Genomic DNA, 13,605 nt, shown 5'->3' on the forward strand with positions numbered 1-13,605 from the left:
CGATTGGGATACTACAAGGCTGTTTCTAAGAGGGAGACACAAGCGAGCATGTTTTCTTTCTCATATTTTTATTATATTTTTATTTAACAGAGGCAGCAGGTCTGCATTGGCAAGGAAACACTTTTCATAATGGCTTTCACTCCAAAAGCAGCTAGGAGAGACATAAAAAAATCGGAACTGAACACAGCAGCAAGACCACTCGCCGTGGCGGCACCGACGAAGTGCAAACGTGACTAGACGCCAACAGGAATTCTCGTGGAAAGTATGAAACAACCGGTGAAAATTTCGCAAGGTGCATTCTGGATGCGACATCATTGTTGAAAACAAAAAAAAATACTAATTAGCTGCGCCTGAAGATTGCTTCGCGACAGCCATTTACACAAAAATAGTTACAACGCACGGACAATAAAGTCGTACTGCTGTTTTTTTCATTACATTCTTTGCGCGACTTTCGAACGCTTGCACGTAAATGGTGAGTCATGCGTGCGTGGGAACAGGAGCTAAAGCCGAGCCAGCGATAGAAGTGGATGTCGTATTTCAGGGCATTTATTAGTCTCACATAAAGATGAAACACTTTTGTCACACCAGAAAGAATTTATTAGAGAGCGATCCTCTTATATCGCCTGATAACGACCATGCAACGATCTAAGGGTTTTTAAAGTGTCATCCACGCAAATGCCTGCGGAACCCTAGAAAGATAATTCTCGGCATACACTTTTTCTGTTTAGCTTAAGGCGTTGCTGGCGGCGAAAGCGTCAAGCATAAGCCGCCGAGGAAACATATGAGCCCACTGCTCCCTCAGTGTGACGAAAGTTTCGGCAGTAAGCTTCCAAAGCACCGCTTTTCTCTAAACGCTTTAAATTTTACCATTGAAAACAGCAGAATTTTGAAATTATTTCCTTCATTTCGGTGATTTCTACAAAAAAGTTTTCAGTACATCATCTAATTTGTTGCAAAGATGTAATACCAAGCAGCGCTGAAATTTATTCAAGAAGCACGGAAGAGACATCATGCATTGTTCCCTACAGGCCACAGGGCAAGTAGAATTATGAAAAAAACTGCGTGACAGGATACGAACAGGACTGATGGCATGCTTGCAAGGGGAAAACAACCTTTATTTACACAACGTTCTGGGGAGCTTAAAGTAGCGTCCAACGTCCACGCTGCAACGAAAGTTCCCTCTCAGGAGCCCTGAACACTCAGCTATGAGCAGTGTTCAGCGTTCACAGCTGTTCATAAGCAACATACCGTGTGAACTATGTCGACCTGTGAAGCAGCTGGCTGCGAAAAAAGCAAGACAGAAATGTCTCCGCGGAGAGGCCTGTTGCTGCGTGTTGAAAAAAAATGAAATCTCTTCCGTGTGTCGACGAAATGGAAATGGGGGACTCAATGCCAGAATGAACCACATCAAGGCCATTCGAAACTGGAAATGACAAAGAGTAAGATCAGTAGGTTATTGTCTAGCGTGATTGGCTGTCAAGTCTTCTTGCCATGCTCAAGGGGCGTTTTCAGCACCCGAGTACTCTTCGCGCAATACTACTACTTCCAATGTGTTTGCTGTAGCCCTAAAACCAATTATTACCTTGAGGTTGTGGACATCACGGCGCAGTCAACGTTGATCATACTTGCTGCACTGCACATGAAAATCACCGTCAATGATTCACGTAGTAAATCGACATAGACAGAGTCCGATATGCAGATTTTTTGAGGGTCTCTCATCATGGTTTATACTTTTATTTATTCATTTTTATCTGAGCTTGCAAAGTACTTTTTCTCCTGATTTATGCGAGCTTGATGCCTACTTTCGCACTTCATAAACTTGGAATTGACTTCAGACGATTCAAATATTGCGGTTTGGGTTTCCCATGGTCTTTATTATTTTTTACTTTTTTGCCTTGTGTGAATTCAAGAGTGCTTCACTGCTACTCATCTCATCCTGGCCTTCACTCCCAGTTAGAAGTCGTGCTTAGATCGAACGCGCGATAAAAACGAACAAAGTTAGTTCCGTGAAGCAGTACTCCCCCCTCCCCCCCCCCCCCCTCTTTTTTTCCCGTTTCCTTTTTTATGTTCTTTATCCTTCTCTTTACTATCACTTCTCGGTCCTTCTCTTAACTTGTCCTTACCTTTTACATGCCGTCTATTTTATTCTTTGTATTATAATAACTTGACCAACCTTCTATCGCGATAGCAGGGGATATTTTGTGTCCTTTTAGCGTGGAATACACTTTTAAGTACGTTCCTGCGTATTTCCTTTGTAAATGAAGTTTTTGACGCGAGTATCTTGTCGTTTCAGGAATCATAACGCTAAGTCAAGTTAACTTCTAGATATTTTTTGTTGAATAATATTCGAAAATAGTACGATATTTCTCTATAATCGCTTGTGCACGTGCAAATGGCCGAATATAGCACGGTTTCTCCTGATGGTGCACTATATATATTGCTATTTCACACAGGTTTTAGTCATCGGAATGACACAAAAACTCACCCACCTGGAAGATGCCGAAAAACCTGCTGCATAGCGTCTTTTTCATAGATTAGCCGTAGGGATGGTGACTGAGCTTTATGTGTGTGCATATGGGTGACTTTTCTGAAGTTAACACACTTTTCATAATGTGATGAATGAGTGAATCTCTGTTCACTGAATGGGACATACATAACCCTCTCTTGATCAGCAATGCTAGCGACAAGCATGCGGATGTCAGCGCCTGTGCATGCTACCTAGGCAACACCCCTAAGCTGACAAAGCATTTCTGTTGAATAAGTATCCTTCTTGTTGAGTTGGAGGGCGTTTATTTTTACCTCTTTAGTCATGCCAATTCTTACCCCCAATGGTGTGTTGTGCAAGTTTTATTTCATGCTGTTTCTTTATCAAATTTTTAAGTAAGCTTATCAATAAGATCTGCTCGCTCTTGTTGCTATCACTGGAGGTTTCACTACAATATGCAGAGAACAGGACCCCCTTCCGGACAAACTTTATTTTGGCATTATGAGTCGTATGAATCAACACTGACATTTTTGTTCTGGGGAAAAGTTGCAATTCCTTCTGGAAACAGATGTTTGTGGCTCGAAGAGTAGCACTATTCAGCCACCGGCACAACAAGAGGAGATAGCATGTGGATAAAAAAAAAGCAACAATGGTCTGCCTCAGACTCTACAGAGGTGCATTGCGTGAACGCTTAGCCGTCATACTTTCCTCCTTCGTGCGTCACAAAGATCAGTAGCCGTCCGTTTGCAAGAAGTTAGCGGCTGCCCATGGCCTGTGCATCCTGCAGCAGCATAGGCCGACGATTCTGGAGAGCAGTGCCAACGAAGGCGCCGTTCTCTCTCCTTGGAGTTGGACATGACTCTTTTCAGACTGCAAGGTGCTGGACTCGTAATTGCTTCTTTTACGCTGAAGTAAACGTTGAGTCTTCCCGAACCGGTTCAACGCAAGTCCTCCTGGAATCTTTCGGCAGCAACCATGACACATGGAAATGCCAAGTGCAACCAGATCATTTTAGGCATTATCATCTCCAACAGCTGTGCGATGTAACAAAGAGCAGCAGCGGGAATAAAGCCGGTGCGAAAGCAAACCTGCAGAGTGTGCAACCGGAAGAGGCCCCGTTAGCCTTATGCCTGTTAGAAGAACCAGTCGCATCTTTCTCTGGCGCCTTCTGTTGGCTTAGAATGGCTTCGACTTCGTTTCGCGCTGAAGACGTCTCCTCCTTTCCTCGGGACTGACCATCGCCATGCTGCGCCCTGAGTGAATTTTCCTCCGTGTACCCGATTTTGCGAGTGTCGTGACCGTCGTCGTCTTCGTCGCTGACGTCATAGTATTCGTCATCGTGTGGACGCGCGGACGACAGCCCGGACCTAGGCGTATCAGTCGGGAGCAGTCGGTCATCGAACAAAGGTCGTTCGTGTTCCTCTGTGCAGCCCAGCTGTTTGAAGTTCAGCCGAACTACCTTGCTACCGGTCATGTTCGCTGGCGCAGCGGTGGGATCGTCGAACTCGCACTTGACGTGACGAAGTTCGCGCCGGAACTTGGCGTTTCGGGTGATGTTCACCAACTGCATAATCCAGGCCAGCCGGCAGTCGCAGCTGAACTTGTTGCCTACGTGAAAAAAGGAAAAAAAGCGAGACTTGTATTTCAGCCCAGCCTGGTGTTATGGTGGCAGAATTGAGATCATATACGCAATGCGACTCAGTTATATACAATTTTTACTTTACCAAAAGAATACCGTGACCTTTCAGTGACGTGATTTCAGCAAAATAGCGGGTAACTGTTCATATGGCATTAAGTTCAAAGTGATCTTATAAAGTGCAAGATTCTGATTCTTTCATTTGTTTTATTCCGGTTAAACTTTGTGTATTACGCTTCCCAAGGTTTCCAGCCGATTCCCACCGGCCGCACCGAGAATCGAAAATAACGCTGAATTCGGGCAAACAGCATTTTAGCTTGCTAAAGATTGTTCACGAAGTACTTACTCTGTGACAATTTTACGTCCCTTAGTTCTGCTGCAATATTTACTGTTTCTTTTGATGAAAGAATAAATTGTTTAAAAATTTATATTTTTTAAATAAGTTCTTTTAAAATTCCGCCAATCAGAGGCAAGCGAAGTAGAACTGATGCGTTTCACAGTAAGAGAAATTGGTGAGTGCGCCGTTTGCGTATACGGATATTCCAAAACCCATCATGCTATGCGCGCAAAGGAGTAGAGGATGTGTTTAAAGCGAGAAAAACAAATCTGGCAATTGTTCACGTAGCGAAATTTGTCCGAGCTGATTAAAAGGGAAACAATTTGAGCCAATTCGGCAAATATATTGTTAAAAACTGGTCACCTTGTGTACGCCTTTGCCAAATAGCCCAACAAGCCACTTTGTTTTTGTGTGGATTGGCGTTCTCGTTATGACAGTCAGAAATACACTTCCTTCTTATTGTTCAGGTCATATGTACTTGCATATTTTCATCGCCAAATTCGACGCTACAGGCACAGCTTAGCAATGTTCAGGAACTTTGGCCCTTTGATCTTTTTAGCACAGGGCAGATAAACATAACTGTACCACCCATAAATTTCAAAGGGCGCTTAATTTGCGCAACCAAAATAATGTCGCCACTTCTCCTTAGCAGTGGTAATTGGCATTTCAGTATAAAAGAGAACTAACGCAGACTTTCTGCCGACCAAATCTGACCTCTACCGGGGTAGTGGGGGCACCTAAAACATGTGATGGGGTGTTGAAAGTGACATCAGTTTCGCTGGGGCTGCATTTGAATTATGACCAGCTTGGAATTGATAAAACGCATTACATTAAAACCGCTAATGCACGCGCAACAGATTCCTATCACCCTAAATGTTAGATTATTTCCGCAAAACTAATGTACTTAAAGAATCATTCTTCGTTACCACGGCTCGCTATGGAAATACCTAATCTGCTGATGTTGTGGAAAGTGGAAATATGTCATTATCTCGCGCACGACCCTGAATGCCGAAACGGTTTTTTTATTTTTTTTTTTTGGGGGGGGGGTGCTAAATGTGCCGCACGGCATAAAACGTGATGTCATTAACGAACGTTAATACATTAAGACGTTACAGAAAGGCATGAACTGCGGTTATGTATAAAAAGTCCCATAATCTTCGGGTGTAAATGTTTTTCTTTATCCACAAGTGGAAATCGGAGTCATTATTTGAGAACAGGCCTGCCTCTTGAAGAACGCGACCGCGCACCAGTGAAGTTCCTGGGCATGTCCACAATAGGTGGTGGACAATGCTGTCAGAAGCGGGTGTGTCGCAGTGAGGGCATTTTTCCGGCGTAGGAATCTTCCCACTTTTCCACTGCTGCACGGGCTCAATGTGCTATTATTTGCCGATACTTTTCTTTCTCTGACTGTGGCGTCAAATTCCATTGCCTTTATGTTGTTTTTTTCATGTTTTTATTCTTTCTTTGAAGTATGTTATTGTATTTGGCATTCTAACCTACTGCTTGCTGGCGCAATGCTGGTTTGTCTTTATGATGATTGGATACTATCCTCTGTATAGAATATTTTTAATCCTATGTCGCCTTGTAAGCTTACTCTCGCCTAAAGCCTCGTACTCAGGTTGGCAGTATTCCTCTGAGTAACTAAATAAAGACGTCTGTGTCTGTACGTCTTTTCGTATGCAAAAAGCCACCTTCTAACCTACAAGCAGAGGGCTAAGATGCAGCACCTGATTCCGTCAAAAATCGAAGATGCAGCGAATGCAACTTACTGCTCCTGAACAATCGCCCGACCTCAGCCTCGCCCAACACTGTGTGCAGGACCGGGTCCAGCCTCCGCCCTAGATGTTCCCGCCTTTGTGGTCTGGGAGGAAATCGCTTATGCCGATCGATCACCGGCTTCCTAGCAACCTGAGTAAGCGGCCGAGCCTCAGAAATGATGGATAAGAATGTAGGAAGAGCGTTTGCGAAATGAGTTGTTGCTTGTCAGGCACTGGTGCATTCGAGATTTTGGATAATTTTTTGCAGCCTTTTTTTTCTTTTCTTGTGTGGGCCCTGCGCCTACCCTTGTAGGCACAGAGAATGAACGCTCCTGGCGTCCCCATCGTCTCTCACACATCGCTTTCCTGAGAGAAATGGCGGAGCGATAGCGGACTGATGGTGCCGGGCAACGAAAGCTTTAGTGCACCCTGCGGCGACCGTGGCCGAGATGTCTAGCACCGTCGAGATTTCGACAATTTTATTTCGTCTTCCAGCTGCATATGTCGTTTTATTCATCGCTTGTACATGCATGTCGACATAATCTGCAGGCCTCAACATTTCTCTGTTAAAAATGATGATTCTTATCAACTTATTTCTAGCGAATAAATCTGCTCGATGATGATGGCCTGAAAAACCCCAAATTTTCTTTATTTAGTCGTTCGGGGGAATGATCGCAGTGGCGGTTGGATATTATACCTATTTATGGGGTGTCAGTTTTGCCCATAATGATGAAACTCTTTTACTTCATAACGGTCACTTTGTACCCTCGCGAATGGCGGCATAGCTTTTAAGTTGCGACTTCACGGCACGGAACATATATTCCCACCAGCTAAAACATTAATCAGGAGCTTTAAATGTAGCAGCGTGAGAGGTAATTGTCATGCATCGCGGAACGTTCAAATAGATATTCAAGCCTTAACACTGCAGTATCTTAGTTTCACAATGTTCCATCAGACATTCCGCATACTCGCCCTTCTCGTGAAAGATCAGTGAAATCACGAACACAAGGGTGATTTCCGACACGCTGCTGTATCAGGAGCAAAAAAAAGTCTGCGGTGATTCCTCGGTCCTGGCATACAATCACGGATTTAAATAATATACAATCCACTTTGCGTCATACCGAATGACAAACACATGCAGAATAAGTGCTGTTAGACTTTCTTGGGGCTAACATTATTCAAAAGCTTGAGAAAACGAGACGATTTTCTTCTCTGTTCTGTTGCTCATAGCCGTAAGAGTGGCATAGGAATTCAAATACACTGCCTAAAGTCAGCTCCAACAGCTCGTAATGTGGCGTCGGAACTTTTCACAAAGGGAACACACCTATGCACAACATAATAAGAGCCTGCTCTTTAAATGCCCATTTGGCTTTGTCTTTTGTGATGTCCGAGAGCGGAAGCTTAAATGTTTAGCGTCACCTATAGTAAGTTCTGGTTTTATGCAATCATTAGCCTCCCATATGCCCTTCTTTGTAGGTAAACCGCTCTCTACCTCTTACAGCAACAGCAAACTCGGAGCAACTTATCCAAGGCGTGACCGGAAGCAAAGACACGGCTCCAGGGAAGATGTCGCGCCCGGTGCCTAAAAAAGCCCACAGCGCATGCACACTTTTCCCGCACAATGTGGGAGCGCGAGTCAGCAACGACGGCCGGCTCTGACCACAGGGCGTTCTTAACCGGCCTCGCCCGGGAAACCACGTTGTATGGCGCGCATCCTGGCGAGAAAATTGGTGTTTACCTTTCGCTACGTGCACACGCGTCGAGGGCGCCCCCTAGCAGGCTCGCGCGCCTCGCCCGTATGTATTCCGAGACAACACCTCGCGGGCAAAGTGCCCCAACTTCCGGAGGAAGGGGTGCGAAAATGCGTTCGTACACAGCGCCATGCCTCAAAAACTGGTCTGACTGCGTGGTGGAGAGTCAAATAAAAAGGAAAAGCTTTCTGCGCGATAAGAGACGGAACCGGCGCAGGCGCTCCAGCGTGAGCGTTTTGCAAAATATCCGTATTTTTATTTCTTCTCTTTTTTAATGCGGTAGCGTAGCCCCATGGGACCAAAATGCCTTCTCGCCCGTTGGCTGTAGGAAGTGAGGGCACCAGACCGGGGGTGACGTAACTTCCGGCAAAGGCATCAACAGCTGCTAAATTAGGAGTCTCTAGGAACTTTTTTTTTTGCTGCAGCGCGCGTTCATATTAAGATGAGAACAAAAACTTAAGCTCTTTATTCTCGTAGTACTTCAAAGCACGTCAGTGGCGCAAATTGGCCGAGGCGGATTCATTGGTAAGACCCGTCGGCAAGAACAATCTAACAATTCTTTTCGTTCAGTTTTCTTCCTAATTATCGTTTTCCGCGCCGACTGGCAGATCCGGAGGATAACTTGGCACTGAAGTGCTTCAACAAATGCCGAAGGGCAAACAGGAATGGAATTAGAATATCGTTGCTATTTTATTTTCTACCTTTTTTCACAGACGGCAATGTATGGCACTCGTTTCGAAGAGATTCTTCCAATGGAAGGAATGAGTGTGCGCACAACCATACATTAGGACACGCAAATCAACCTGTGACTTCAATTCAAGCCAAGATTTTCAGGTTGGAGCAATGAAATGTGATAAAAGAGACACACTATACAATAAAGAGCCGACTGCAGTGGTAAATGACAACGACAGCTCCAGTACATGCCTACTTGTACAGTGATCTTAATGAGCTCCCTTGCTTTTCACCGTCGAAATTTATCCCGAAAACTTCTTTTTTTTTTCATGCTGGTGGTGTTATTCCAGCGCTAGATTCACATTGTTCCCCAGAAATTGTTTCCGTCATTTATCGCCCCTTTCTAATTAACGCATATAGAATAGCTTACCGAAGTGCTGTAACATCATAAGAAAAAATGCTTCCCTTGTTTGCATTTTAACGCGCGACTAATTTGCCGATTGGCAATAATTCTGAAGGCCGTCAAAAGCAAACGTTTTAACTGGGAGCTCAGAGCCACCTGAAACTCCGGCTGTGAGACATTAGCCCTCTCAAGGTCTGCTTCCACATCCGTGGTCACAACCTGAACACATTAAAATTCTCGTGTAATGCTATGTCCACAAAAAAAGCTCGGTAATGACGTCATTGTTGCCGAGCTTTCAGATTTACGTTTTGTTCGCCCACATCCTGCCATGCGTCGTCCGAAGCCGTCATACAACTGTTCGTGGGCTTTGCCTACTGTGTCGTTGCTTTTCTTCCTTCGAGCAAATGTTTATGCAAAAATACCGACGCCGCAGATTACGTCATCATGGGTCATCTGCCTACCTTTGTGCGCTGCAGGGAAGCCTGAAAACCATCGCAGCTTTATTCGGTGATAACGTCATTATTCCAAGGGTCTAGCAAACAAGACATCGCATGTTATCCTTGCAGGTTTGATCCATTTGATCCAACTGAGCTTGTTGAATTATGAAACCTATTCAGTTGCCCTCTATTTGCTATCAGCATTGTAGTGAAGGTGATCCTCAAGGAAAATCTTAACATTTATTTTGATGATCAAGGCCACTCTTCGAGAGCTTGTTGATTTTCGTTAGCATGTAGTCACGCCATTTTTCATGTGCAGCGAAACACACAGGCTCAAAAATCTGTATCTAATTATGCAGTTTTTGATGTTGAAATCATTAAAAACGATTTCTCGCTTAAGTTATTGCAAGGCGTCCATAAAATTGCGCATTAACTGTCCACATGGGAATCAATGTCGCTGACACAGTGAAGGGCTCATGATTAACATGGCGTTCAATAACCGCTGGTATGTCGGATAAACCTGCTCAATCCGCCAGGGCAATGACGGAGCATTCAACTTGCTCCAAAATAGGGCGGAGAAAAAATGGTACTGATTTTTAACAAATATCAAGACGCATGCAGCAATATAGGTCGTCGGCAGGAAATGGTTTGAAAACATGCCCTATTTGACGTGACGCTGCTGTACTATGAAATACTGGAATTTCGTTTATTTTTGAGATCGCCACTCACTTAAACGTCAGAAGTAAAGAAAGTGATGAAAAATGAAAATTGTCCACCAATGCTAACACTTTCAAAGTAACCTGAAATCCTAACGCAATCGGTAACAATGTGTAGATCAGTTAACCACTGCCGTATATTGGCAGATATTTTTTGGATTGTAAATGTCTGGTATTTTTCTGAGTGCACTTGTTACGAGTGGTGAAAATATTATTCGCATTAGTTTTGTTCTGTGAACACTAGATATGCGAAGATAAGAGGCCTGTAAGATTTACTGATGTGTTGGTGCAAACATATTTCCTTGGCCTCCCCAGTGCAGTCTTTTAGCGACTCTGAACTGTGTCGCAAGCTGTATTAGCGGATGTGAATTTTTGTATGCGCTGCCCTTAAGGGGTAATAAGTAAACAAAAAAGTAACAGAAGAGTACATTCCACCCGATATTGAATGAACTGCTAGAATATAAGTGCCAAATTACGAAATGACTTTTTGAAGTAAGAAAATCTTTCCCACAATTTGATGTTTACTCTGTTATATCCCACGACATGAAAGGAGAACAAGAAAACATCAAATGTTAATAAATTTCATCGCATGTGCTCAAGCAACCATGCCCGTTTTTTTCTTCCAATACATGGTGTTCGAAACACAGCTGAACATTTCATTCGAAAAAAAAAACATTTTTTCCTCGCAGCTCGGATTTGTTGAGATTCGTGGCAAAAATTCGTAGCATTTCAATACGTTACCACCACCGCAAGATGTTTATTGAGCTTAGTGACCACTCGCGCTGTCGAGAAAACAATTATTTGCTTACTAAACCTCCCTAGTTTGTAAAAAATGACTGGAGAAAGTGGAAGCACTTGTTTTGCATTACGAAGGTTCCACTTTTTGCAGTTTAAATTATTCTTAACGTGTTTTCAGCCCTACACCTATTTCGCAGTTACTTGTTCTTTATTCCTCTAAGAGAACATGTAATTCCTGAAATGTGATTTGAATTTTTGTCACCAGTGAGTATTTTATCAGCATCGCTCGATTTTTATTGTACGGTTTACCGCTCATAAGTGCCTCTCAAGGTCTTCAGCGTCTATACACTATTATTACTATATCCTACATGCAAGCTATAATTTCGTGCAACAGTAGATAAAAAAGCGTTATGGCGAACACAATAAAAACTTATGAAAGAGCCTAGTTACTGTTCTCTTGAGTGTGCGCAACAATACCAGGAACCACCCTTTGCTTGTCTATTCTAGCGCATGCTACAAGAAATGTTGCGTGTTCCCCTCAGTTAGTTTTTTTAAAATATCTACTTTAGTATCTACAGTGGAGATGTAGGCAAGGCTCTGGTTCCGAAGATGACAATTCAAGGGACCGGGGTCGAGCCCAGGCAACTTCTGACAAGCCCATACTCTTTTTTCCCCCCTCAAACCTTGTACGTCACTTCCTGCGCTTTTTTTTTGTTCTTTATGGTTTCACCGAGTCGTCAGTACGTAGTCTATGTACACCGGTTAATATTCGCTTGTCTTGAAGCAAAAGCAAGCACTCCTTTCTGGTTGATTTTCTTTAGAAATTTTTGCGTCGAAGCTTTTGTGTCGACATTTATTTAGGAGACACTAAGTCGGAGCTGTTGTGTCGAAACGCTTACGTGATACCTCTTAAGTTTGAACGTTTTTGCCGAAAGTATGGACCGATACTCTTATTTCAAAACTTCCGCGTCAAAATTCTGATGCTGAAACTTTTGCGCGGAAGTTTCGCGTCAGTGCTTGTCTCCTGAAGCCCGATACCCGCGGATGGTGACGTGCAGGTGGAGAGAGCGCAATCCTGATTTCCTCCTCAGAATACACTTCGCGCATGACACAGCATCGATGAACGGAATTTTGCTAATGCAGTGGCCACCGATATCTGTCATCAACATCGCCAGACCTCATTATAACTTTGCTCAGAAAAACACTGCGCATTTTGAAGCTCTAAAGTTTCACTCTGAGAGCGCCAGGCTCCACTATCGGAGTGGCGATCTAAAGCTTAAGCTCACCCGATCTCACAATCAATGAATAAAATGCCGGACATCCTGAGCAGAATCAGCGTGTTCCCATTCCACCCGGACAAACACTGCGCATACCTCCACCACAACAAACATTTAGTTTTTGTTGTGCGCACTGTGCCTAACACACCGCTGTGAATTTCAGGCTTTCAGACGTAGGAAATTTCTGTTGCAGTTCACGAGGAGAATCCTGAAAAACAGGGACCCTCATTCGTGGTCTGTATTTTAATTGGGCTTGACAAAAAAGCACAACAACAAGAGATTAAAAAGCAGTCTTAACCTGCAACCTTTTACTTTCTTTTCGTTTTTATGAGCCAAAATTTGTTCTTCCTGCCTAAATTATTGTTTACTGATGTGCTTCAAGCAATCATTCCGCGCTTGGCGTTGTTTTTAGTGTCAAATATTTTTTTTCGAAAGAGTTTACGTCTTCGCCCTGCAAATAGCATGTGATGCGCCATCGCAGACTGGCCACCCATTGTACCACACGTCCGTTTAAGTTATGGCTGCAGTGAACTTTCTTAAAAATATTGCTTTTCTGCTTTACTTTTCCTACTTGTGCTTGCGCTTCGGTTTGCGTGTGTGTCTGATAGCGTAAACCTTCTCGATGTATGTTAAAGGTATCTTGCTGGCAAATCTGCTTGCCTAGTATTCTTCGGCCTTTGGCCAAGCTTTTTCTTGCCTTACCCATTCAGGTAAAAATGCAATTTTTTTGTTCTGTACTAGTTTCTTTAGATATACATGATAAAGCCTGGCAAAACGTAGTTTCTTATGCGCAGAAACCAAATTCTTATTATGTATCGGCACTGTATTTCCTTTCCAAGCCCAAGACAGAGATAGATGAAAACCCTACCTGAAAGCTTCGCCAAGTTTCTTTCGCACAGATATTTCTTAAATGAAAAACGACAAAATGTTTGCCATTATTTCTGCTGCACTATTCAAAGTACAGACGAGATTAGATTATCACCCTTTGTTACCAAAGCTGTAATGCCGTGTTCTTGTTAGAAAATTATTGGTGCTGTAAGAAAAAAAGAGAAAGCAGTAAAAAGGTAACATAAAACCGCAGTTAACATCCGTCTGTGTTAAACCTTATTATGATTATCGTTCAAAGCAGGAGGTATGTCATTATTTACTTTGTTCTTGGGTTTGAAGCATCAACCTTCTATTCATGCTCATACATTCCGAAGAAACATGTCGCGGTTCTTAGGTATCTCGGGCACAAGAATCTTCAAAGCAAGAATCCCGGCACCTATTGTTTTCGAACCTTGCGTTTTTATGGCGCTGACTACGCACCAAAACAGCCTGCGACCTCAGCCTCTCTACTCGTGCAAAAATGCTTCATTTGGCCCGCTCCCGGGTGAGTTGAGTTTTCAGATGCTTC

General features: G+C 43.5%; 1 protein-coding gene across 1 annotated transcript in view; it reads right to left on the bottom strand.

The window, feature by feature from the left end:
• Positions 1-1,795: 1,795 nt before the first annotated feature.
• LOC144136789 (uncharacterized) overlaps positions 1,796-13,605 on the bottom strand; it is a 39,197-nt gene continuing 27,387 nt past the window's right edge. Inside the window, exon 3 of the mRNA XM_077669416.1 lies at positions 1,796-4,093. Coding sequence (XP_077525542.1) covers positions 3,507-4,093 — 587 coding nt within the window. The 3' untranslated portion in view covers positions 1,796-3,506. The remainder of the gene's footprint in view (positions 4,094-13,605) is intronic.

The sequence above is a fragment of the Amblyomma americanum genome, chromosome 6, assembly GCF_052857255.1.
Source record: "Amblyomma americanum isolate KBUSLIRL-KWMA chromosome 6, ASM5285725v1, whole genome shotgun sequence".
NCBI lineage: Eukaryota > Metazoa > Arthropoda > Arachnida > Ixodida > Ixodidae > Amblyomma > Amblyomma americanum.